Here is a 27388-nt window from a genome sequence, read left to right as displayed (position 1 = left end):
TCTCTACTGTAATTACAAAAATGCTGAAGAATTAATGTGATATTTTAACAATAGCTACAGAAACCTTTGTTCCATACTTCTGCTAATGAAATTATACTCGTGCTTTGTTAGAAAATCCTTGAACTCTATTTGCTTATGAGTAGATTTGATTACATGAGATTCTGGCATGCAAAATACCACCTTCTTCTGAGATGTAATTCAAGTTTTAATATCAATGGTACTGGGACTGATACGTGGTCTGGAAATAGCTAAGAAATCAAAAAAGTGGAAGGCTGTCGTGTCACATTTATTTCACAATGAGTTTAAAAACTGAATTCCTGCTGGATGTTAGCACAGTCCCATATTTTAATAAAAAAGAAAATCAAATAAACAAAGAGACAAAAACTTCTGGAAAAAGACCTCAGTTTTTCCTTTTGTCTTTGCTCTTGAGGGCATCGGTGAGCTCACTCCAGCTAGGCTTTTTAATTTAGAAAAAGATGACTGATGCTTTCCACTGTTGTCTGTCAGTCATCTGTTGGAAATGAAAAGAGTTCAGGTTTGACATGTGAACAGCTGAAGGAAGGTGCCATTTGAGTGGCAGCCATAGTTTGTTTCTGTGAGTCTAAATTTGGTGACACATCAACACTGTTTCAGGAAGCATTGTTTTCACTGCTGGCACCTGAAACAAGATTTTTAATATTCTATTGGTTTCAATGACATAATTAAACTGAATGAGTTTCTGTGCTTAATGTCCTGTTTAATATCCAGATAGTCATTTACTATACTTGGGAAACAATTCTAAAAGTGCAAGTGCTGACTAAACCAGATGGTTCATTTCCATCTGTATACAGCTACATTTGGTACCACCTGGTAAGACAGAAATAGCATTATAAACACTAATACACCTGAAAGCAATCCACCGTACTTACGTCTGAAACATTTTCCTCCTTTTAGGTCTCTAATGGAGATTTGCACGCATAGTGTAGCCTAAGTAACTGTATCAACAGTCTTCAGCATTAACAAGGCTGTGATAACATTAAGTTTTTTCACAGTGAGCATGGCTGTGTATCAAGCAAAAGATGAACACTGTCTGACGCGCAACCGCTTTGATTCAAATTGATAGACCCTGGAGTCTGAAATTCAGAGACATCCACGATTCCTATAAACAGAAGTTCTTAATATGAGTCTGGCCTCAGCACTGCACACAGTGAATTATTTCAGAGTACCACGTGGGAATAGTTGACTTATAAAAAACTAGAAGGCTGATTGGTTAGAGCTCCATTGCAGTTATTTAGATGAATTTGATGAAGGTATGAAAGAGTTACAGGGAGGAGCTGACCCATTGTAGTTCTCACTGAAATGAGACTGACAACTTTACGTTACCCTAAGTTTCAGCACTGCATCCTTATATCTAAAAGTTCCTTGTTTCTTTGAAACAAAGAGAAGTCAGCTTATTCAGGAACAAATAAATAAAGAAATCTCTTTGTCATGGTTCTTTGTTAGGGTATGGAAATAGAAAGGAAACTTGATTAAGGAATCGGGTCAGTTATTGCCTGGAGAAAAATGGTTCTGATTCTGTCTTAATTCTTTGCCAGCAAATATTCAAAGCTATGCTTCTGCTTTGCGAAGCACAAGTTTTCAGAACACAGCATCTAACTTAAAACGGATTATTTGGATATGCTGAGATTACATAGAGATGAGTTTTTGCAGTAAACCTTTTTTTTTTGTAGAGAATACTGTGGTGGTTGTTTCACTTTGTTACTAACTTCAGTCACCTCTTAATAATTTCAGCAACTACTGGTTTAGACATGCAGATAGAGAACTTTTGGTCATCATGAGCTTCTTGGAACTAAGCACCAGAGTGGCATGCTCTTCTTTTCTTATTTTTGAACCTGGTTTCTAACCTATGTCATTAGTACTGTTAGATTGGAGGGTTTCTGAGCAGTCATGTATTTAACTGCATTTTTATCTGAAAATGTATGTGCTGCAATGCACCTTCCTTAACTGTGAAACCTAATTATCTCTTTTCTCATATAAGTTTTCTCCTTCATTTTCTATCTATATTAAATGTTTCTCAACTAAAATGTATTAATATTGAAAAGCTGAAGGAAGAATTCCGTGTAATTGTTCCACGTGAAGTTGAAACATGTTTAGTGAACAGAGTAAGTGAAAAACATTCATTCATTGCAGAATTCTGCTCATGTTTCAGCAGCTGATCAATTTCGTAGAGCCCGCATCTCCCTTCAAGCTAATGTGAATGAATTATAGCACCACTTAAATAACAAGGTAGCCAGACTTAGATGAAAGGAGATTCAGCTCTTCTGTTTAGCTGAGGTACTAAATAAATCTGCAACGACACTAACAAACTGTAGTCTTCTGATCAATTAGTATTTAGTACATGCTTTTTTATGTGCCTCGACTTTTTTGAATTATGTTTACAAGAATAAGAAGAGGTTTGCAAGTTTAAGCAAAGCATTTTAGCCTAAGATGTTTAGAGTTTTCCAGCTGTGCATCTGTAAGCTTGGACATTGGTGGTGGGTACCAGTTTTCTCAATGAAGCTGTTTTTCATGCCCAAGCTGTGTTTTTTTTTTTTGTATTCATGCACCTTTGTAATCCAGTATACAAGATTCCTTCAAAACATACATATACAAAAGCAAGTAAAAGATATTTTTAATGATGGCCTTCTGGGAGGTTCTTAAGCTGTAAGTAAACATTCAGGCAATTTTGTCTAGTTTGAACCTGTACAACCAAGCCTATCCTAACTCTCAAGGATATTTACTGTTCCTTTGACTTAAATATGACTTGGGTTTTGTTGTTTGGCTGACTGTGGTTTTGCTCTGCCTTGTGAAAGGGGCAAACTGTACAGTAAAACCATGGAAACATTTTTCAACACACTAAGATGTATATTTTTTTAATTAGATCTGATCAGTAACGGCTTTGTTACTGCTTTTCTTACTTCTGCTGAATTTTTCTTAATGTTGTGATATTTATGCTCTTAAAATAGGCTTAATGTGGACAGGTGTGCTCTCTATTCTGTGTTTCCGCTTTAATTATTTAGAAAAAGAGATTTTGATGACAAATATATAGTTGGATTACTTAGTATGTTGAGGACAACAAATGGATGAGCAGTAATAAAAAATGGATTTTAAGAAAAGGTTATGAGGAGATAATATATATATTAATATTTATCTATTTAATGAAAAATATTCCTTTTTTCAGCTTCTCAGATTGCTCAGTGAAAGAAAGCTGTGTTGATGAGGCTCCATCCCATAAAATGCTTTTTCAAGAAAAGGACGTAGAACAAATCTTTCCATGTCCATTTAGGCTGATTAGATGTGAATGACCAGTAAGATTCTCCATCAGAAATCAGTAATGTTCTGTAATTGCTCAGTCAGCAGATGCATCACTCAGCTGGTTAAAATCCGTTCTGTGGTAGTTTACAATAAGCCTGTTTGAGAATTCTTCTTTGTCTCACTATGGTTTCAGGCTCTCTCTCTTTTTTTTTTTAATACTTTTTAGTAATTGGCTTTAAGTGCATGTCATAACAGTACATCATTCTGACTTCCAAGCTTTTTTTTTTTTTAATACCCAGTGTTGTAGGTCTTTCCCAAGATGCTAGATCAAAATACTCATGACTGTTTCTAGGAAGTTTTAGTTTGCTTGTGTCCCCACAACTCATAACTCATAGCAGAAGTTTTCTAAGAGGCTCCTAACATTTGCTTGAGTAAAACCTGTAGATTAGCACTTTCAGTACAATTAAATATGCATTGTCTCTTGAAAGGAATGCATAACATATTTAATGGCTCTTATATATATGTACACCTATGCGTGTGTGTATTAAAATATGTGTGTATGTAAATATGTGTGTACATATACATATATATAAAATGCTTATATTCCATAATTTCAGGTACTCACGTCATGGAAGGCTCTGGACGAATGCTTGTAACTGCTGTGGGTGTGAATTCTCAGACGGGCATCATCTTTACTCTGTTAGGTGCTGGAGGAGAAGAAGAAGAAAAGAAAGACAAAAAAGGTAGATTTCTCAACACATACAAATGTTCTTAATAAGAAAGCTTTTTTTTTTTTTTTTTAATAGCCAGAAATCTCCTCAATTCTTGACCAAAATAAGTAAATAAATAAACAACCAACAAATCAGTCAAAGAAAAAAGTCCCACCAACAAACAAGCAAAAAAGATTCTACAAACTTTTTTGTACCCATTTTTGTCATTGCATGTCACATGGAAAAACAGCAAAAGCCGTTACCCAATAACATGTATTGGATAACAAGATGTTTTTCCATTGTGAGATTGCAGACTCTCAGTATATAATTAAATGCAAGGGAATACATGGGCATACTCCCACTGTCATATCTTTTTACATAAATCAATAGTCACCTAAAATTTGCAAAGGTTTTGCTCCCTTGCATTTGCATCTATGGAAGGGGCAACTTCAGTATCTGCTTGAATGTAACAATTGCCTGCCCCGAGGTCCTTTGTGTGTTTTATTTTGCTCAAGACACTGATAATTCTCCAGTGTTTCACTGTGTATACCCTAGTGAAAGAGAAATCTGAGATAGCAAAGTAATGCAATGCTCAGTGCTCGTCACTTATTTCCTAGAGACAGAGATTCTTGCAGAGATGTGTAAGATCTTTCTAAGCAGACAATCCAACTGCATACAGCTGCAATACCAAGAACATTCCTTCTCATTTTGTAGTGTTACTAGCAGATTTGTGCTGGTGCAGGAGAGTATCTACACAAAGGTGTTTGCTGATTGAGCCCCAACTTAGGTATATAAACCTGCCATTCACTAAAATCCTACCAGTCCTAACAATTTGCTTCAGTCTCATGGGGGTGTATGTTTTTATTGTTATTAACGTTTTGTAAAAATCATCATACAGGTGTGAAACAGGAGGATGGAAATCAGCTTCCAGGTAGAGTAAGCATTCTGCCACATCAGATGAGGCTTTTAGCCAGCAAGCTTTGGTGCAAATCAGGGTTGAATGAATGATCAAAATAACTGTCTTTTAATTGGTCCAGTTAAATTAAAGAACAATTTCAAATCAACAGGATTGTTCATGGCAAACACTTATGTGTGCACGCATTATTGGTGTTGCAAATCTTAATGTTAAGCTTGAATACTCAGTTAATCTCCACAAGTAAATTACTGTTTATGAAATGCTGAAATGCGTGATTTGCTATTAGCAGTTCGTGCTGTGCCGGTTAGTATGAGTATCCAAATGGAATAAAAAATAAGCATGAGCAACCAAAACAGTGTTGTTATCATCAGTCATCATTTGCAATCGAAATTATCAACTTTCAAATTTCAAACTGCTTACACAGGATGTGCTTCTAAATCCCGTATGCTGTTCATTTTCTTCTCTCAACTTACCATTTGTAAATTAAAACGATTTTTCTTGAACGACAAACCGGTACAGCACGAAACAGTCATTATGTTTCGTTCAAGACTCCTGGCCTGGTCTCATCAGAGGACTTGTGTGTGGTTGGTTAACAACTGGCCAACAGAAACAACTAGAACTTTATTATTTACAGAGATTCATCTTCTGTACTCTAGTAGAAAGTCCACAGTAAAATAATAGAAAGGAATCACTTTCCCATCCATGTGTTGCTTGTGCAGTTTCTCTAATATGGAGATAATTGCTGAAAACAAAATGAGGACTTCATGTTCTGTTACTTTTTTCATTTTACCTCAAAACTGGCAATTACAGACTGCCTATCATTTGAATTTAAAACAACACGTTATTCTCCACGAAGCTGTACTTTCCAAGAGCCTGTATTTCTTCTACGTTTCTGCATATAGTATGGAAAACTTAGTATTTCTGCTCAAATCAGTGTATGTTTTTACTAGGTGATGACAGGACAAGGATTGGGCCAGCCCATGTGAAACTAGGCTGTGCCAGCAGTAATGTACTGAAGCATGCAGTGTTACATCAAATACAAGATCTGTCATGTTGCATATACTATGTAGTATGCTGCACGTTTTAAAAATCCTGATGCATCCCATAAGTTCATCTACTCAAGGGAAATGTTTCAACCATTTTTAATATCTGCAGATCTTTTATAGATTAAGTAAAAAATTCACATCGAGGACCATACACAGTGTTATGTGTAGTCAGTTCTCACCAACTGTCAAGCTTGTGAAATGTCCTCCTTGTTTATTTAGTAATTACTGTTCTTTTATGTATGAGTTTTTTCTTTTCTTTATTGATGTTTTGCTTTTGTCAATTAAGTTGATTAATTTAAAACATTGATTTTGGAGAAAACAATGCCACAGTATTTCATAAATGTTTTTGCTTTTGTCATGTGCATTTGTTATTATTATTTATTGTTTTTTTGTTTGTTTGTTTTTTGTTGTTTGTTTTTATCCATTATTATTCAGTAGATTCTTCCCATCCCTCCTCCCACCCTCCTTCAGCTACAGATGGTGCAGCAAGTGCAAATGCCACTGATAATGCAAATGCCAGCTTAGTCAATGGTACGTCAAGAACACCTAGCTTGTTTTATTTGATAGATCTCTCTTCCAACTATATAAGATTCCCTCTTTCCTCTATGAACTGCACAGTTGTTTTATGTGTGTCATTACCCTCTGAATGCTCCTATTCCATAAACTCTACAGTAGCTTATAAGAGATGCCACAAAGATGCTATGAATGAGTTATTTCATTCACCTGGAATTAAGCATGGAAGTTGAACAAATAGGAACTGTGATCTCTTTGCTGTTGATTAAAATTGCATTTAAAATCTTCAGTTTAACAAAGACTAGTTTCAAAACTTCTGAGTTGCCTGTACATAAAGTTTCATTGTAAAACTCGTTACGCATTGATCAGCACAGAGCTGAAGAACACCATGATGAAGGGACTTTGTCATCTTTTCTTCTGATGTGGCACTCTCATAAGTGTTCATAAAGTCCTCACGTAGTTTTGAGAAATAATGTTGGGGTCAGGAAGCTGGCTCAATCTCAATTTGCGGTGTTTTCATTTAAAAAATTGCTGTTGTCAGCATCTTTTCGAGAAGAGGCTGACTGAAATGGGATTGTGTGGGTATTTGTGCATGCTCTTAGTCTGTGACTGTGAGCCAGTCTGCACTGATTAAATATATATATATGTAGTTCAATTTTGACTGTCTCTTACTACAGCTTCTTGACCCCATTTGTAGCATGCAGGTGTTTCAGTCTTTTCTAATACTTTAATGGCAGTATTAAATGGAATGGGTCAGTTAGTCTAGAACACTAGTCTTAGGACAGCTGTATTTTTTCTGTTCATAAAGTACGTTTAGTCTTTACTAAACTAAAGAGCCCTTTCCCTCTGGTAGAGCATCAACTACACTGACAAGCGCCATTTTATTTTTTTGTCATGTTCATAACTGAAATTTTTCCTTTATAGGTCAGTAGTTGTTGCATTATGCATGTAAAGCTAGTTTCTGACATAGCAAGTTCTGAAGAGTTAGTAAGATAAACTAGTGGAATAACTTGACAAAATCAGAAAAGATATTAAACCTGCCTACAAGTCCCATCCCTCTCTTATCCCTAAACCATCCTAGTTCCAACATCCCAATTTCAGGTTTCTTAGAGACTAAGAACCAGGAAATTAATGAGGACTCTCTCATTTTCCTTTATTTATAATTCTCGCACACTTTTTTTGTGTGCAAAACAAATACACCCACAGAACCAAGTCTTACCAGATTACCTCCTTCTGTCTCCCTGGAGACTGCAGAATTATATTTAGTCTCAGGCCTGCTGTGGCTGAGCACTAAGTTAAGCATTTGCCTAAGTGTTTTGCTGGAAAACCATTGCTCACTGAACTGAAGAAATTAATCTTGATTTATTCTAACCTAGTCTCTCCATTAGCACAATTTAATTGCCTGGCAAATATCTCTTGTGTTTGATCTTAATGTCTGAACTTAATATTGAAATTGAGTGTCAAAGGATATTAAATCAGTGCTTTAAAGCAAGTATCTATGGGACCTTCTATCTCCTCTCCCATTAGAAACAATAGTTACTATCCCTGTTTATCTTAAAGCTATCATTAGACAAAGAAACTCAGTGCTTTTCAGTGGTAAGTGTTGAAGTCAGTAATTCAGCAGAGTATGTTTCTGCTTTTAACTTTTCTAATGTGAGGCAGTTGGATTAATTCTGCAGAACTTTGATCAATATGAGAGAAGAAACTTTCTATAAATCAACTTTTCTGATAGTATGTTCAGAAGAGAGCTGAGACTGCAAACACAGTTGAATGTGAGTGCTTTGAAATTCCCTGGGAAATTGCCCTAGTCTGGTTTCTGTTAATATTATGCATTTTTCTATTCAGCAGTGATGATGAGTTAGAGAACACTTAAGAGGTACATGGTAGCTCTGAAAGAAAAGCCTCCTATTTATTTCCATGGAAACTACAAAAGATACAAAGTGCATACAAATACTAGTTGATGGAGCAAATTCTCAGTTACAAAACACCGTTTTTCAGCACAGTGACCACCATTAGCTCAGCATTTTCACCAGTGATGGTCAGCATGTCTGCATGACGTGCCATGCACATAAAAAACTACACCAGCCAAGATGACGCACTGTTCCTGTCCCCACTGCTGACACACACCACCCACCACTTAGCTGTGCTCACATTCACTGCTTGGTCTCCATGAATGTTCATCAGTTATGAGTGAATGTCAAAGGGTGCATTTTTTCCACATGGAAGAATTCAGTTCCACTCCTTTGCTTTGTAAGTACTTCATGTCAGACACCATTCTGTCAGGCTGCCTCTCTGCTGCCATCTGTTGCACAGCGACAAAATGTCACAGAAGATAGGTGGGAAGGTTCAACTTCTTCTGCCATCCCACCAACATCTGCCTCTAACATCATGGGCCAACATAATAAAACAGGAGGCATTACTTTCAGAGCAGCTCTCATAGCTGTGTTTCTGCAGGGTTTGGAGAGAAGAAAGAAAGGAAAGAATTAAATTCTAACAGAAGGAGATCAACTTGTAACCATTTTTCCAGCCTAGATTAAACTAAACTTTCAATAATGTCTAAGGATTTTCGCTGAGGTATAACTGGAAATGAACAGTTTTACCCAACAGCTTATACCTCTGTGTAGAACACACCTCCAAGGAACAAAAAACCATCATATACCTGAATAAGTACTTAGCACCGGAAATGCCATTACTTGTTAGTTGAAAATCAACTTGTCACAATTTAAAATAAATTGGTTTATATCCTACTTACAAATACACGGTTGGCCCAGAAAAAATGCTTTTTATGCGCAGTCCCTGAACTTACAGTGATGAAGCTGTATAGGCTTCTGACATGTGCTAATGTTGGCCTCCTGCTGTTGTGAAGGAACTGCTACACATTCTGTAGAGTTCTGGCACTTGAAATAAAAATGTATAATTGTTAGTTAGTCTTATTAGTTAATATATAAATATGCATATATCCACAAAATATACTCAGTTCTCACAAGGATACAAATTTACAGAATGGTCACAATTCATGAAAATTCCTTGGAATTTATAGTACTGTGTTTAGAAAATATAAAATATGTATTTTTTTAAATATGGGAAGCAGCAACCTCAGTTTGTTTATTGCATGGTTATCCCAAATTAGGTTGGATTGGAGAAAGCAGTGTTGATCACTGGCTGCTTTATTCCTAGATCCCTCTGCATAAAAGTATCTAAAATATCCAACTTGAGACAATGGGATCAGGTTTATTCCTTTGTAGTTAATCTCATTGGCTCATATCACACTTCATGAAAGAATTCCTAATCTTTCACTCGACATGTTTGACGTCACATTTCCCCCTATATATAGATCTGCAATGCACATCTGTTCTTATGAGTTGCATAATATAACTGAGTTGGCATTAGGAGAGCTGCAGCTCATTTCTGTTGCACGAGGAGACATTTTGGAAAATCAGTAGGGTAGCTTCTTTTTTCACTCCACCACAGCACAGCAGAATAAAACTAGATTAGCTTCTCTGGGTGTTTTCAAGCAGTTCCTCCAATGAACAAGTAACTTCTAATGCCAGCAGTAGGAGTTTATTACTTTGTCTCACTGATTCCTCCTTTCTTAAGGGCTGTAGAAGTGAAAGGGGAGTTTTTCTTTGCTGAGGTTACTGTTTTTAGAGTAAGAACTCTGGCAGTAATAACATCATGGGTATGTTCCAAGTAAAGAGATGGAAATGTTCATGAGGTAAAGGCAAAATGCAAAAAAACATTCTATATTTAAATGCGAAGCCTTTAACAGAATACAAATCTTAAGAGGCTCTGTAAGTCTTTTCTCAACATTCTGATTTTTCGTCTTTGCATGGAAAATAAACTCTGAGTAATTGCCCCAGATTTCAGGGCACACTGTCCCCAAAGAGGGGGAGAAGTTTCAGTGGTATGTTAAGAACTGTTAAGAGGAATTTTATATTAAGAATTGTAAATCTTTATGTATCCTTTTCTTTTTGTAAACAGTGCACCCACATCAGGTAATATCTCTAGTCCTAACACAAGCTGAAAGGAGAAGGATTTCTCATCAGTACTGATTCTGTCACATTGATTTCTTACTTTCTTCTTAAGATTTGTCAATTGCAGACTTAGGATTCAATAAATTACAGGGAATGCTTGGAACCAAACCACTTATTTCCCTTTACTCTATTATTTTCTTTACCTAATTGTCTAATTCTTCGCTGATCTATCTAAATAATTTGAATTCAACTAGCTTTAATAACTCACTTTACTCCCCATAGCAGTCCCTGAAATATTAACTGAAGTGCAGCACAGTAGCTGCAGAGGTTTAGAGTATTTTTCTTAAATAGGTGTGTTTACATTGTTGGTTACGAAAGACCGGTTTTGTGTCCTTGTATTTTCAGGTAGCCAGGATAGATACATTGTTAGTGTAATTCATTATGATAATGATTTCACCTCTATTAAACGGCAAATATAGACAATAGCAAAATACTGATTCACATAGAAAACAGTATTTGTATTTTTTTAGTTGAAGAATCTTTAATTGTACTGCTTGAATTATTTGAATTGTATTCAGAAAAATGAACAATAAAGCAGAGCACAGAGCAGGAAAAACACAGGCAGATTTAGAATTCAGCCACACGTTGTGGGTGCTTTTTTTTTGTTGGTTTTTTTTATACTGCAGTTTTCAGATGAACTGACAAATTTTTGTTGTATTTCAAAATGAAAACAAACTTTTTTTTGCTCATAGTCATAGGTTCATGTCTTATGACAAGATGTAAGTCTTTGGGAGAAGGGTATAGTTTGTTTTTTAAAATCATATTTCATCCAAGCTGAGAACGGAGATAAAAGCAGGCATGCTAAACAGCATACTTTAGTAATCCTAGTGAATACTTAGAGCACTGTATTTAGCAAAACATCCTTTCCTTTACAATCATTCTATACTTTGCAATTTCTGAGTGATTGCAGCCTCATGCTACTAAGTATGAAGTGAAATGTCACAGTAATACATTTTCAGCTTTTTCAGCCATTTTTGCTCTTTTTAAGAGTTGAATTTTTAGTGATTTTCCAATTACTGAAAATGCAAACATGTAAGAAATGCATCTTAGCCTTTCAGAGTTGCTTCTGTGCTTTCACAGCATAGCGTGAAAAGATTAATACATGCTGAAGCATAATTTCTGCTGCTTTATTATGCATGCTGGTATCAGCTCTGTAATCACAAGGAGGCAGAAGAGCAGAACTTAGCTGCTGTATTATTATTGTTTTTTCACAAACTCTTATGATACTTTTCTTAGCAGAATGTGTCAAAATCCCGTGAAGATATTTTGACTATTGTTTTTCCTTAGTGTTATTTTTCTATTTAGAATGATAACTAACTACAACGTGATGATGCCATCCATTCAGGACATTTGTAGTTTATTCCATGAGATTAATTTTTTTTTATCACTGTGAAAGTTTCACAATGTACCTCAACAATAAATTTTAAATACTCTTTGTTTACCAGTTATTCTGAAAAGCAGTTTCCTGTGCTCTAACTGGTACTATGCCATTTTTATTTCAAAGGCAATTTGATATGGTGTATTACAAATGATGGGTTTGATATGGCAAGACTAAATGTAGCTAAATCATTACACTGGAAATTACAAATATATTTTACATCTTTGTTTAGAATAGATCAGGAAATAGGATCATCACCTGACGTTCATATTTACAGGAGCAACTTGCTAAATATCATGGCAAAAATAAGAAAGATGTCATTTTACAGTTTAATATATTTGTATTTATTAACAGCTTAGTTATTTGTTGTCTTAATTTGCCAAAATAATTCATTTAATTTTGGTGGATGTTAATTAAGTCACGCTATGTACTGGTGTTTGCCAATTTTTTACCTGTGGTTTTACTGAGTTGTAGATGTCTGAGATTTCAGTTCAGGAGTATTATTGAACTTCTGCATTCTACTGAATTCTTTTTATTAGTTTCATCTTCATTACTTACACAATTTGTTTGTAAAAAGTAATGATATTTAGTATTTTCTGTTATACCATTGAACTTGACTTGCAGATGCTTAATGTATCCACCTTATGTCATCCATGCTTCTAAGGAAACATATAACAAAGGCTACTGATCATAAATTAGTATCTGTAACACTGTCATTAACTTTGTCTGCCCTTTTTATTTTAATTTCCATTTTCATGTTGTCTTGGGTGAAGATTGTTTACTGTCTGTTGTCTGTTGAAATTTTTCATCATATAGGCAAAATGCAGGATGGGAATATGGAGAACAGCCAGAACAAAGGTAATCTTCTTTCCTATTAAGAAGGTTGTGGATGTCATGTTTAGCATGTAGTTAGATGCTGTTGAAAAATAAAATCTGTGGTTTCTGCACAAGTGTACAAATGGCCCTACCAAAGAAATTGTAATTTATAGAATTTTGATGTATCAGATTCTTAGGAGAGGAAGATATCATTATATAAGATACTTTCATGTCTCAAAGCTTGTTTGAATTCATTTTCGTGTGCAAATTATTTATGCTATGTATCATTAGTGAGTTTCCAACCCTCTTTTTGGTATGTCTTGTTGACTTTGGTGTTTAATGGTGTTGTATAGACATTTTTATTTGTGGGGAGAAGATAAAATAATAGCAAAAGGAAATGTAATGCCTTGGGTTATTCAGCAGTGTAAAAGTGTGCTATATTGATGAGGAAGATTAAGAACATTAGGTGTTTCTTATTTACTGTACAATCTCAGGAAGACATGGAAGTAAATATTTTACCTCTGAAGCAAAGCTATAGTTCCATTTTTATTAGACAGGAGACACCAGATATCATGATTTCTTTAGATTATGCTAAATAAGGAATTTAAACTACACCATTTTATTCTTTTTGGAAAATTCTAAACTTAGCAAAGTTAATGGATCAAAAACAGAGCAGCTGAACTCAGTTGTTAGTTGTACAGAAGTATTAAATAAAGTCATATTAAATGTGTATGGTTTAAGGTTCGACAGACCAGTTACATTTCCAGGTCAAATAAGCAAAATTTTCTAAAAACTGTTCATGAATGCCAAACCAGAGCAGATCTGTTTCATCTCATTCTGTTTAATTTGCTTTCCTTTCTGTACCAGACATATACACATATATAAATTATGGAGTGTCACTGCTTTTAAAAAGCGTCTATTTCTTTCTGATACTAAATTGAAGTTTCCTTGTATCAGCGTTAGCATTCTTTCAAGAAAGGATGCTTTAGCCTTCAAAGTTATAGTTTTGTTTTTTACCGCAGAATGACGATGGTATTGCTGTCTGACTTGAAGGTCAGATCAGGCAATCTGATAATGAATGCTAAGGAAACTTTTATTTAAGTTTGGTATTATTCTAGAATAGTGGTTCACAAATTATGGTCCACTGGTCACTGAGATGCCCATGGAGTTGAGCAGCAGGTGTATGGATCATCCCTGCAACCACACTGCCTTTAAAATGGTTTAATTAACACCAAGATTATAAGTCTGCATTGTAGTCTATGAGATATACCAAAATTTAGAAAATTATAGACAGTCAACTTGCCAAAATATTTGAGATCTGCTATTCTAGGAAATCCTGCAGTGCTGATGTACTGTTTCTTGCCAAGTGTTGCAAAACATTAAGTGATATATATGTGTATGATACAGAATATTGTTGGTGGTAAACAAACAAACCAACCCAGAATTAGAGGTTTTCATGGTACTTGACAAATGGTGCATTACATACATATTCCCTTGTGTGAAGTGCATGTGGGTAAACTTGTACATTTGTGTCCCTCTGGAACCCCACTGGGTCCTCACCTGGGCATCTGTCTGCTGTGGGAGCAGAGGGTAATCCTGTGCAAAGTTATATTCATCAGCTCCAACGAGTGCTGCTAGTTTAATTCAGTGTCAACACTACAAGAAAAAGAATGGAAGACAGTTCTGAAGTAACAGTTTTGTTCTGCGTTATTAGCCAAGCAGCAAGATGGGGCTGCTGCCATGGAGATGCAGCCACTGAAGAGTGCCGAGGGGGGAGAAGGAGATGACAAAGACAAGAAGAAATCCAACATGCACAAGAAGGAAAAATCTGTCCTACAGGGAAAGCTGACCAAGCTGGCAGTCCAGATAGGCAAAGCAGGTACGATGGGATAATTGACTGAATAGCAGAATATTATTACTAAGCACTAAGAGCTTATAAACAAATAATTCTAAACAGAGTAGTGCCTTATTAGTGCAACATTTAGAAATGGGCTGTCATAGTATGGTTCTGAAGATAGTAGGTGGTACTGAAGACCTTTCATTTTCTAAAGCCCAGTTTTTACAATCAAGAAACAGAAAGCTTTGGGCAACTTGGATTGTAATGAATATATGAAGCAAAATGAAATGCAGCTTAGTTGATATTCCCAAATGCAATAATTACATTATATTAATTTCCTCTTCCCTTCCAAGTACATAGTTATAGAATCTCTAATATAATCTGAAAATGTCACTCTCACAGTATTTCCCACTTATGGATTCTGAAATTATTCTATTTATTATCTCGTGACTTCCATGTTCACACCTTCTATGCAAATATGATGTATCTGTTGGCTATTCTGTCCAATACCACCTGATCCATGCTGTTAAAAGTGGCACTTCTCCAACAGTGCAGGTAGAAAGTTTAGGTCTTTCAAAATGATGTAATGCTTGCTAACTATTTTTTTCTAGTGGTATTAAAGAGGTCTCAGACTCTACCCAGATACATGGCTGTGCTCCTACAGCAGATTCCTATCTTCACTTCCATTGAACATCCTTATCCTTCTTTCCCAGTCTGATTTTTATCCCTCCTATTCCTTCTAAATCCTTTTTAGTTTATTTTACTTTTTTTGATGGCAGAAAACCATGACACCACTTCTGTCTTTTTTTTCATGGACAGTATATGGCTCGTAATTTACAATTATCTCTCTTTAGTATTCACTTTCATGGTTTGCCCACTTTCATATTCCTCAGGCTTCTCTTGTTTTGTTGCTGGCTATATAGCAATACACACTGATATGAAACCTCATAATTTCTTGTGTTTATTAACTTCTTAAATTACATATTTTTCAACAGTAAGTACTTTTTCTACATCTCTTTTGTAATTTTCAAGTAATTGTATACATCTTTCTAACAGTAATGTGGCAAGTAATATGAATTAAATTAATTATGATCTCTTTAGTCTTATTTTTCCTTCTACACCAGGCAATCTATGGGAATGTCTTGAGTTGTCATAAAGATTTCCCTATATAATGTTTTAGTGGATTTTTCTTTATCCTCTGATATTAAGTGGTGGTCTCCCTGAGTCATCAAAATCCTGTCAACTTTAAAATCCTTTTACTTATTTTTTTATTTATTTGTCTGTCTATCACTTCAGTCAAGACATGGAATTCACTGTATCATCCTTTTTTTCCATGATCTCATTAGGGAGAAATTAATTTACTCTGAAAAACAGGCTTACCCTCTTCATCAGAGAATGTCAAAGATTAATAACAACAAGGTTAAGTAGGTGTTCCAAAGGAAACCAGTTTTTGTTTGTCACTTTAATCCAGGAGCAAATCTGTGCACGAGAAATGCTGTCTTACCACAGTCTGTATGAGAGCACATTTGTGCCCAGCCAGGATCTTCTGTGACTGCAGTGAAATACTTCTTAATCTCTCTTGTGGAATGCTGTCAGTGTTGTATGCCTTTGAGCCTCTCCTCACAGAAGTATGCACTATTTGCGTAGATTCCTTTGTAAGAAAAACTTTGGGAACACTAGTATTAGTAAAATTTACAAGAAGACCAATTAAATAACTGTTCAGTGGACAATTCTGCAATGTTACTTCATTGTATTCAACTGGACGCCTGTCTGAAATATTCTAGATAACAGCAAATTATAGGAAGAGGCTCCTTTTCTTAAGCCTCTTAAGGTAAACATATTTAAAAAGAAAGATGAGCAACTGATGTTTGAATATGTACAGAATAGTGATGTACTAAACCTGAAAAACTTGGGTTAAACAACAGCACAACTTTAGACCGCCTGGTAAGTTTTGAGGGCAGCAATGTGACAGTGCTTAGAAATTACTGTAGCAGCAGCTAGCTGCTCTGTGGAATGGAGTACCTCCCTCTTCATTAGAATGTATGGATGGTTCTTGTAAACTTACTATAATAATGGTTTTTGCTGCAAATGTATCATAGTAATTTTTTCTTCATTATTTGTACTGGTGGCAATGTAAACTCTTATGAAGAGTGAAAATAATTTTACATTAAACTCAAATATAAAGTTCTAATTAAACTCAAATATAAAGTTCTAATTGCACATATTTGTAATTTTTACTTTGTAGTAATTGCATATTTCTATTTACAGGTTTGGTGATGTCTGCCATCACTGTAATCATTTTGGTACTATATTTTGCCATTGACACTTTTGTGGTGAAAAAGAAACAGTGGTTACCCGAGTGCACTCCTGTCTATGTTCAGTATTTTGTTAAATTCTTCATTATTGGTGTTACTGTACTTGTGGTTGCTGTCCCTGAGGGTCTTCCACTTGCTGTCACTATTTCTTTGGCTTATTCTGTAAAGGTAAGAAACATTCAAAATAATTATAGGAGAAAAATAGCTTTCTGTCGAGTTTGCTAGTGTGTTATTCTTCAGCTTTTGTCAGGTTTGATTGAAGTTGGCCTGTAAATTAATGTCATTAAAATGATAAGGAGAAATTTCTTTAAAGTACTGCTTTGAAAGTACTTCTGAAAAAACAAAAAAAATGCGTTTGTATGCTAACTCAAGTCTTTTAAACTTCACAGTTTTCAAACAACAGAAATCCCTGCTTAGTTAACAAAGTTACCAGGAATTTATTGAGCAGGGCTTACTTTTAAGAGTAGTGTAGGCTTGTAATATAAGTTTGTCTTCAGACTTGCTTTTGCAATAGTAAAAAGTTTCGACAAGGATTTCAAGTTTTCAGGATTCTTTTTTCGAAGGAAGTAGAATTCTTCTTCAATGCAGTTACAGTGGTTTTTAGCCAATGCAAATGATTCTGTCACAAAATCAAAGAATGATGGGCCTTACATAAACATTCTAGCAATCCCAGGTGAAAACTCTGTGATTTGTTTCCATTTAGCGGGTAAATAACATGAACATTATGAAGAAATACCTTGATTTACAGGTAGTCAGATCTTACTAGGGAAAAAAAGAGCAGATCTCAGCCACGTGATTTTGCCAGTAAGGAGCCTAACTGCTTTAAAAATATTTTTCCATTCTCCTGATGGCCTTCACACAGTGCATGCAGCACATCCATCCCTGTGTGGCTATGGGTGCAGTATCAAACAGTTATACATCTTGGCTTCAGCTGGTGACACTGTGTCCTGTGAGCATAAGGTATTGCTCTGAAAGTTAGGGTCAGGTGATTGGACACAGAGGTTTTTAATATTGAAAAAGTTTGAGTAAGGGCAACTTATAACCCCAGGAAGACTGCCCATCTTGTGAAAAATATGCAGTATGGAATGGTGGTGGATTTTTTAAGTCATTGGTGATTATTTTAGTTTGATTGGGTTGCAAGGTGTGCAGTCACTCTGTGTGCTGTAGGGTGACACTGGTATTGGAAATGTTATTAAATAAAGGCTAAAAAGTTCGACTAAACATTACAAGGTTAAAATATAGAAATATGAATAGTTTACAGGATAGCTTCTCAATCATATTCTGTGCATGTACAGTTGTTGAATTACTAGGTAACCTTATTTATGCTACTAAGTATTCCTGATTGATCTCTAGATTTAGGACTTTAGCTGTAAGAAGCAAAGCAAACCAAAAGGAAGTGTATAAAACTGCCCGGTTTCTTATGTTTGCTATAGTTATACTGTTTTTAAAATCCTATTGTTTTCAGTATTTCCAGTACTTCAGCTGATCTTTGCTGTTCTGCCTGCTCCTTAAAATATTTATCCATGATAAAAGGATAGAACTATTTCATTTGATAAAAAAAAACAAAACTATTTCAGGGATGGTCAGGGCTTGATCGATTTACATAGTAAATACAGTACTAATTACTGGACACAAAATTCTGATTGAGCTTCTAGTGAATAAGATTTATACTTTTTCCTTTGTATGACTGATGTTTGAGATTTATCAAAGCAAATCTTGGAGTTACTTTTTTTTTTTTCCCTCAGAAAATGATGAAAGATAACAACCTGGTCCGCCACTTAGATGCCTGTGAAACTATGGGTAATGCTACAGCCATATGCTCTGACAAAACAGGGACACTAACAACCAACCGGATGACAGTCGTCCAAGCCTATATTGGTGATGTGCACTACAAAGAGATCCCTGACCCTGATTCTGTACCTGCTAAGACTCTCGAATTACTGGTTAATGCAATTGCTATCAACAGTGCTTACACTACAAAAATTCTGGTGAGTAGTTTGTTGTGTTTTTTTTTTTCCCAGTGGTAAAATGAAACATGGTAGAAGGAGTCATAACTTGTGAAAGCATTATTAATTCCTTAACATCCTGCATGAATTGTTAAATGCTGTTAATTCCTCAAAATGAGAGCAGAGGTTGTGAAAATACTTACGTGGGCTTCTTTTTTTGTGAACAGGGTTGCACTTGTACATACAAGACCATGCTATATTTACAATGTTTTACTGCCAACAGATTGGGATGGTCCAACCTGTGTGCTGGTTTCTTTACTCATAAAATGAGTTTTCACTGAGGCTTCCTATCTGTAAAATTACTTTCATCTGAAATCTTCCATTAATTCTTCAGTAAGACAAGTGAGATTGGTTTTATCAGTGAATAGTCCTTGTTGTTACATTTTCAAGTGAATTATGACTCCAAATGTTCTATTTACTCACTGAAGGAGGACATAATGGAAAAATCTGGTGGCTTGTGCCATGGACTTTTCTGTATATGGCTAGTAAGAGACTGAAAACTTTTGCAATCTCAGTAGATTTTTTCTTTGAAAGGTCAAACTTAGTATCAGACCAAATATCTTCTTAGCTTGTGAGTTTATGCATTGTCCTTTTCATAGATCAATAATGAGCTGAGCTGCATCATGTATGCACCTCATAATATTTTAAAAGTAGGGTTTTTTTAAGCACAATCACAAAAAAACAATTGTTGGAATACTGTGAGGCACCCACTGCTCTGTTCTCACTGAAGGCTCTCTGGAAATAGAGCAGGTATGAGCTACTTTCTACACTGAGAGGACATGAAGCCTTCAGTAGCTCAAATAGGTACTGTTTGTTCCTTCCTTGCAACTGAAATCAGCCCTTAATGAACACAGCTCTTCTGTTGCTCTACAAGGACAAGCAGCTGTAATAGACAACTGAGGTCAGAGCTACTCCTTTTGACTTGAAGTTCAGATACTCTGGAAGTGCAGAGCTCACTCAGCTACATACCATTTTCAGCTGTAAGAATCCAAAATAGCAGCATCAGTTCTCACCTGAATTCTGGATCTCATTCTGTCTTTTATGATCTGTCCAGATCCACACCAAACAGGTTAGCCAAAATGAAAACGGGCCTGCCTTCCTTTCTTAGGTGGTTCAGTGTAAAAGCTACATAGATATTTTATGGCAGTGGCTTTTAGAAATCTAATTTACACAAATTGAAAATTAGCAGGAATGTTTTGCTGTTAATGAGCATGCTTTCATAGATCAGTGTAACGTTTCATTTTTGGAAACAGGAACATATATCTTAGTTATGTTAATATGGTTATAGCCCCTGTAAGTCTAGGTGCTTCCTCCTGCAGGAATTGAAATGGAACCAAACTCTGCCACACACACTGGAATTAAAAAATGGAAATAAGAGACAAATAGGAACGAAGGGCAATAGGTCAATATGGACATTGGTGTTTGTATAACTGCTAATTGCCAGTATCAGTTCTAGCTGTCACTGTGGAGTTCAGCTGTGGTAGGGATTTGAGAGAACGTTACCAGCACTGGCAGAACTTGTTCATTTCTGAGATGAGGTGGCACAGAACAGCAGACTGCTAGTTCAGGTAGGTGCAGCTGGCAGAGCAAGACTTAATGTCAGCTGTGACTCAGTTGTTCAGCATTTTGCTGTTTGTTTTGAATGCTTGAAACCAAACACAGAAATGAGGAGTCTGTGTTCACCTTCCTGCTGGTTCAGACTCTCATCTGAATTTTTAGCTTTCTGGATGAGATGTGGGAAGATATTACACCACTTTCCAAAGGCTCGCATGTATAACATATACGTTTAATAACCTCTGTCTTATGGCAGCTGTTTCATTTAACAGAAACATTCCTGGTTAATAGTAGTTGTTGTGATCTCACCATTGGTGTTGTTTTACATTTTCTTTCCTGTTAGCTAGACTCATTCCTTCTCACTGAAAAGACTGTTGTGTGCTTGTTAGGAGTCAGCGTTCCACTACTGCAGTTATTTTATGCCTTTGCACGGATCAATTCTATTCAAAATTAATAGATGCAGCCATTTATTCTCTGGAAATCACAGGATGCTCTGGAATACTGGAACATAACTGTATAAAATTAGTGGTTATTTTTTAACAGCATTATAAGGTCAAACCTTGAAGCGTGGACCCCAGGAGAATACTCCAGTATCAGAGGAGGTGGTTGTTACAGCAAGCTTAAGCTAAAGTTTATGATAGAAAATACTGTTTCAAAGCCCTTACTCACTACAGTTTATAAATAAATACAGAAAAAAATACAGAGGGGAGTCGGATAAAGGGTGCAGTTGTTTTTCTAACTGTTAATACTGAACACATGCTTTTGCACTCATTCTCAGAATGTAGTTATAGAATGGTGATTATCAGCTCAGACCCAAAGGGTGTATGAGAAAATGTCGTAACAACTGAATTTTAGATATGATGACATATTTTACATACATTATTAGTGATCCAGTTATGTGTACACTGTACATGCTCATTGTGTGAACTTCTGTTCAGAGTGATCACATATAGGACCTATGTTATCTGCTGAGTGAGCAATGTTTCATCTTCCATTATCTTTTGATTAAGAGGCAACTGAACCATTGATAAAAATATAAAAAGAAAATAATACCGCTGCTTGGAAGAAAAGATTTGAGGTTCCCTGAGAAATTAAAAAGAAGTTATTCTAACCAAACAACTGCAAAGTTATATATAATTCTTTTCAGTGCTTCTCAAGGATTAAAGTATTCTCTGAGCTGTTTTTGCATTCTGTTAGTCTTTGAGCATCTTCAGTGCTGCTCTTATGCTGTTTATGTGAAGATGTTTTCCAGAAAGCCTGTTTTTCCCCAGTATTACAGTTTTATGTAGCTTTACCTACCAAAAATATAAATTAGACTTAATTTTTTGGAGGTAAGCTGTGACAAAGGTTGTGAAGCACCTCTTAGTCTGAAAACAAAATTTCCATTTTGGGAATCACTCAATTTCACTTGGTTTGAAAGCACAGTGACCTTGAATATCAGGGAGCAATACTGAAATACAGACTCCTTATGGCAAAAGTAGTGATTTAAGCTTTTGCATGCATAAATACAGTTCTAGAAAAGTATGAGCTGCTCCGAAAGTAATGCCTCCTATTTTATTATGTTGGTTCATGATGACAGGGGCAAATGTTGGGAGTAAAGCAGTATTCCATTACAGTTTGTTGCCATAAGAGAAATGGCAGCAAAGGGCACTCTGACAAAATGGCGTCTGACATGGAAGTACATACGAAGCAAAAAAGTGTCAATGAATTCTTCCGTTCAGAAAAAAATAGCACTCATTGGTATTCACTGACATTTGGCTGAACATTTATGGAGACCAAACAGTGGATGTGAGCTCAGTGAGGCAGCAGGTGGTGCATTTCAGCAACGGCAGTGGCGACAGTGGGTCATCTCTGCTGCTGCAGATTTTGGTGAGTGTGGCACGCAGGCTTTTTCTTGTTCATCTTTGGCACAAATGCAGAGCTCATGGTGATGACTATGTTGAAAACCACATTTTGTAGTTGAGAATTAGCACTATCAGACTGTTACTGGGTTCTTTGTAGATTTTAAAGTTTTTGTGGAAATAAATAGGAAGCTTTACTTTCAGAGCATTATTTTCTTTATTCTTTATGATTTATTTTTCTTCTAATTTCCTCAAATCTGTCAGAGGGCAAAGATTACATGCTTGCTGGACAACTATAATGTGTTCTTACTAAAAAATGGTCATGTCTCACATTTAGTCGTGGGATTTTCAGTACGAATGGACTTGCCTGAACCAGTCATTGTCATGATTTAACACAGGCATTTCAATGGGTACTTGATAGATGCCTGAGGAGCAAAAAAAAGAGAGCTACTTATGCTTGTATTAGGTGAATATCTGCACTGTGAGGGCTGTTTTCAGTTCTGAGGATCTGGAGCATCATTTACTGCATTTGTATGGTGTGCAGCATAGTGTATTGACATCCTTTTTCTGACGCTGTTGAAGGAAAAAGATGTCACAGAAAAGTGCAGAACATTCACTGCCTTCCACAGCTTACAAAATGAAGTAAATGCTTACCTGTGGATAAATACTAGCTAATGAATGTGCCCTTGTACAGCTTTTTGGACAATAATGGCTTTATTGGATAAAACAAAGGTGGTGAATTAAGAAAATAACAATTGCTGTCAGAACAAAGAAAGCAATGTATTTCCTGTTTATTGTAAAGCACAAAACCACACGCTTATGACACTGACACGTCTCTAAAAAAATAGTGAAGTTTGCCAAGGTTGCCAGCACCTGAACTGCCACTACATTCTGACTACAGCCCCAGATGAGACTCTTCACAGTACACTCTTACAGGTCTGTACTCACAAGGCTGTAGGTTTGAAAACCGGACATACTCCCAGCAAGGAGCAAACAGGAGTTTCCCACAAACTTCCCAGAGAAGGGGATCTGTCAATGGGAGAATGATGCTGAGGATGCAGGGTGGTGTGCAGCATAGCCACAGGATGGGACTGCAACACAGATTCAGCCACTTGTATTTACCAGGAGAAAAAGGGAGGTGTTAATTCACCTTATTGCCTTTTGTAATTACTTTTTCATGCATATATAATGAAAGGTCGTATGAAAATAAGTGAACTAAATCCCTAATGTCATACTGAAAGCAGTTCAAGAGACTTTGGCACAGGATTTCATTGTTAAGGATAAAGAGTTCTTTTAACTAATTGTCTGATGCAGAAATACTGGAATGAATACAATTCATACTTTCTTGGAGAAAAGAGGTGGAGGGAGGCTGACAGAACAAGTCGGTAACCCATAATATGACAGCCAACAGAAGAAACTGCACTCTACAGTACTGAAATTGTAGAAGTAGAGGAGAATAAGGTTCTAGCACAATAGCTGCTTCACATGAATAAATGAGCTTCTACAGTGGGGACTGACAGCACAGATGTAGAGGCAGTGGAAGGGTTCTTTTCATCTGTGAGGAATGTATCTGCATCCAAAAGTAGGACAGCTATCTAGGTTGCTGGGAGATAGCGTCCCATCAGAAAGTCTTCAAAGAGGTGTGTGAAGTTCAACATTTACTTTGCTTTTATACAATTGGTTTTAAAAACATCAAATTTCAAGACTTAATATGGAAACTTGTTGCAGCTGAAGCATGGCCTTGTCAACAGACCTGCCTCGATTTGGTGGCCTGTAGTAGACCCTGACCACCAGCTGTCCCTCTCTGCTCCCATTCCTGATCTTAACACACTGGCTTTCAACGTGTTCCTGACTGCTTTTGAGGGAGCTCCTCGCAGCACATCCACTTTTTTACATAGAGGGCAACTCCCTCACTCTTTCTACCTTGCCTATCCCTTCTAGAAAGCCCTCAATGGTAATTATTCCAGTTATGTGAATCATCCCACCATGCTTTTCCTAATAGCAGTAAGGTGATAGTTTTCCAAGTGCATCAAGATTTCCAGTTCCTTCTGCTTATTTCACACACTGCATGCATTGGTATAGTGGCACTCCTGATCCCTTTAACATCTTCCCAAGAGACAAAGTCTTTTTTGATGTTCTGTAATTTCCTGTTCGCAAGCCTCCTGTGACCCAGCTTGAAAGAACTGAACACTTCAATTCATCTTGTCTATCTTATTTTGACATGATGGAAACAAATTCTCAGTAGTCATATATATTTATATGTATAAACTATTTGTATAATGTATATACAATGTATGTACTATGTACATAATATATATACCATTTAGCCAACAGAATTTCACTGTCATTTTCATTTACTTTTCATAATTTCATCAATTTCAATACAGTTAAGGTCTTCTTGGAAGCTTGAAAGCTGTATTCAAAAACATGGATAATTTGGAAGTTACTTTATGAACAAAAAGAAAACAAACAACGTACACAAAAAAACCCCACCAGAATTAATAGGTTTGTAGATTTTTTCCTGATTTTTCCCTAGATTAATTTAAAAATTTATCAGGGCGACAAAAGAGGATGGAAATCTCCTATCTTTTCAACAGTAGATGTTTGCAGCTCTCTAATTCTTGTCGTACATAGCACAGACCTCATCTTTTATATCTCTAGGTACCTGTATGTGTGTATTTATACAGGATCATTGATCATTAATGTATTGTTGTCCTGCTGAGAACTGGCATAGAGCCATAGAATCTTTGAGTTGGAAGGGACCATTAAAGGCCATCTAGTCCAACTCCACTGCAATAGGCAGGGACACCTACAGCTCCATCAGGTGCTCAGAGCTCCATCCAGCCTGACTTTAAATATCAAGGCATCCATCACCTCTATGGGCAACCCGTGCCAGTGCCTCACTACCCTTATTCTAAAAAAACTTCTCCCTTATATTCAATCTAAACCTCCCCTGTTTCCATTTGAAACCATTTCCCCTGCTAAAGAGTCTGTCCCCTTCCTTCTTACAGACCCTTTAGACACTCAGGACTCCCTGCAGCCTTCTCATCTCCTGGCTGCACAGCCCCAGCTCTCAGCCTGCCCTTATAGGACAGGTGTTGCATCCCTCGAATCATTTTTGTGACCCTCCTCTGGGTGCAACTTTAAAGGTCCACATTTCTCATGTACAGTGAAGTCCTGCATTCAAAACAGAATAGAGTCTCTAAAAATTAGAGAGAGATTGTTTCATTTCTTACACCAGGCTCAAAAGCCAAAAATCAGATTATGCCATACCTATAAGCAGAAAATATCAGAATTTGTATTTCCTGAGGCAACAGCAAAAGATTCCGTATTTTACTGCAGCTCTTTGCCAAGGGCAACTAGACTCAATGAAACTGCAAGTGGATGTCACTAGAATTCTCTTCTTTATTCAGAGGAAAACCATGGGAAAATAGCTTTTATTCTTTGAACTACAGTTTCAGTTAATATGGTAGTTAAAATTGGAAGAACATTTTTACTTACGGTCTTCTTTGAAACTCTTCATAAGCACTTGTTTCTTGCATTAAAAAATACAGATAAAATTACCACTTTTTATTTGATATGAATGTTCATGCTAGATCTTTTTTTATATGTAACTTCTCCCGTTATTACGCACAGTGTTCCAAGTTAAAATAGATACCAGCCCAACGTTTGTTACACTTAGAAAACTAAGGAAAGAATGGGAACAGAAATGATTAAAAAAAAAAATTAAATTCAGTGAATAGTGTGTCCTAAATTCTATATTATTCCTTCTGGGGTTCCTGCCATTAATAGTAAGCAGCAAATATAACTGGCAGCTCCAGCTGTTGACTTGAATAAGTCTGTGAGAATGAGAATTCATTCATCTGTTGTCAGGCAGAGTTGACTTATATTTTCGAAAGCAGATCAGGTTTGGGGAAGTAGCAGTGGAGGAAGGGATGTGAAGAAAGCAGAATGTCACAACGAGGATACACTGAGAGGGGAAAGGGTAAACCTGGAACATAAGGAAAAAAGATGGTTAGACCCTGGTTAGACCACAGCAGCAGGAGAGTTTGCCTATATTGTGTGCTGAGCAGTCAGTGTGCTCCCCTTTGTGCTGACAGGCATTCCCTACCTTGCTGCATTGCAGTTTCTTCACAGGAGACTGTAAGTTTTGTCTGTGGAGAGGTTTTATCAGTATTTTTGGAATGGAGGGATTTCAGTTAATTCTGGTCAAAGTCTGAGTAGAGATCATCCTTTATAATGGTTTTCTTTCCTCGGCTTTCTTTCCTCCAGCAGCGCTCAAAAATACATTCCACCTTTGGATAGAGTCAAGATTTCAGTATCTTTAAGACTGAGTCAGGCAGAAGAAGAGGAGTGCTATTTGGCAGCCATTCTGTGTGAATATGGATCTACGGAAGGTTTTATCCTTACATAATAATCCTAGAAATTAGCAAACAGTAAGAAACACCTGGGATGATTATAAGTAACATAGCACACGTGACGGCACTGGGGACTGCCTCCTGGTCAACTGGCACTGCAGCAGGCAACGTGGAGCAAAGGGCCTGAACCTTCTTTCTGCACTGTGGAGTACACTGGGAACGTAAATCTGTCACTGGCTGCTTTCAGCGTGTTGTCTTGGTAGCAGAAATTTGTGAAAACTGTTTATCCTCTTGTTTTTTAAGTGCGCAGGTGATGGCATTAAAATATTCTCTTGAGCATTTCTCAGTCTCTAGATAAATGCTGCATTTGATCCGTTTAAAATTAAAAGGTTAATGCCAATCTGACTAATGACTTGGAAAATAAACAGTATTACTTACACAAAGTTACTTCTCAGATGGCAGTGCCAGCAACTGTCTCTTACAATATTGTACAAATGCCAGGCAGTGGTACTGGGTAAACGAGGAAAGAAAACACGAAGTCTTACAGGAGCTTAGAATTTTCCTGGTGAGTGATGGTTCCTTGCTCAATTTAAAGCTCCCTATCTCTAAGTGAAGCATGAAATTCATTCACTTTTCTAGAGTTCCAGCCTTGATCTTGTTGTCTTTTTGTACAACAAACCAATTGCTTAGATGATGAAAACGTTTTTCCAGCACTACCCAATTTGTCCCTTTCCATCTTAGTTGCATTTCCAACGTGCAGTGCACTGTAAATTTATTTCTAAAAATTCATG

At 36.4% G+C, this 27388-nt stretch overlaps 1 protein-coding gene across 1 annotated transcript in view; it reads left to right on the top strand.

Moving 5' to 3' along the window:
- The window catches only part of ATP2B2 (ATPase plasma membrane Ca2+ transporting 2), a 111977-nt gene that overhangs the window by 24813 nt on the left and 59776 nt on the right, over positions 1–27388 (top strand). The window contains exons 5-10 of the mRNA XM_042880542.1: positions 3891–4016; positions 6384–6476; positions 12687–12728; positions 14401–14565; positions 16792–17006; positions 18584–18826. Coding sequence (XP_042736476.1) covers positions 3891–4016; positions 6384–6476; positions 12687–12728; positions 14401–14565; positions 16792–17006; positions 18584–18826 — 884 coding nt within the window. The remainder of the gene's footprint in view (positions 1–3890; positions 4017–6383; positions 6477–12686; positions 12729–14400; positions 14566–16791; positions 17007–18583; positions 18827–27388) is intronic.

This window comes from Lagopus leucura, unplaced genomic scaffold (genome assembly GCF_019238085.1).
Source record: "Lagopus leucura isolate 7727_CA_CO unplaced genomic scaffold, USGS_WTPT01 Super-Scaffold_100026, whole genome shotgun sequence".
NCBI lineage: Eukaryota > Metazoa > Chordata > Aves > Galliformes > Phasianidae > Lagopus > Lagopus leucura.
The sequence above is the reverse complement of the archived record's forward strand: the minus strand, read 5'-3'. Positions and strand labels throughout refer to the sequence as shown.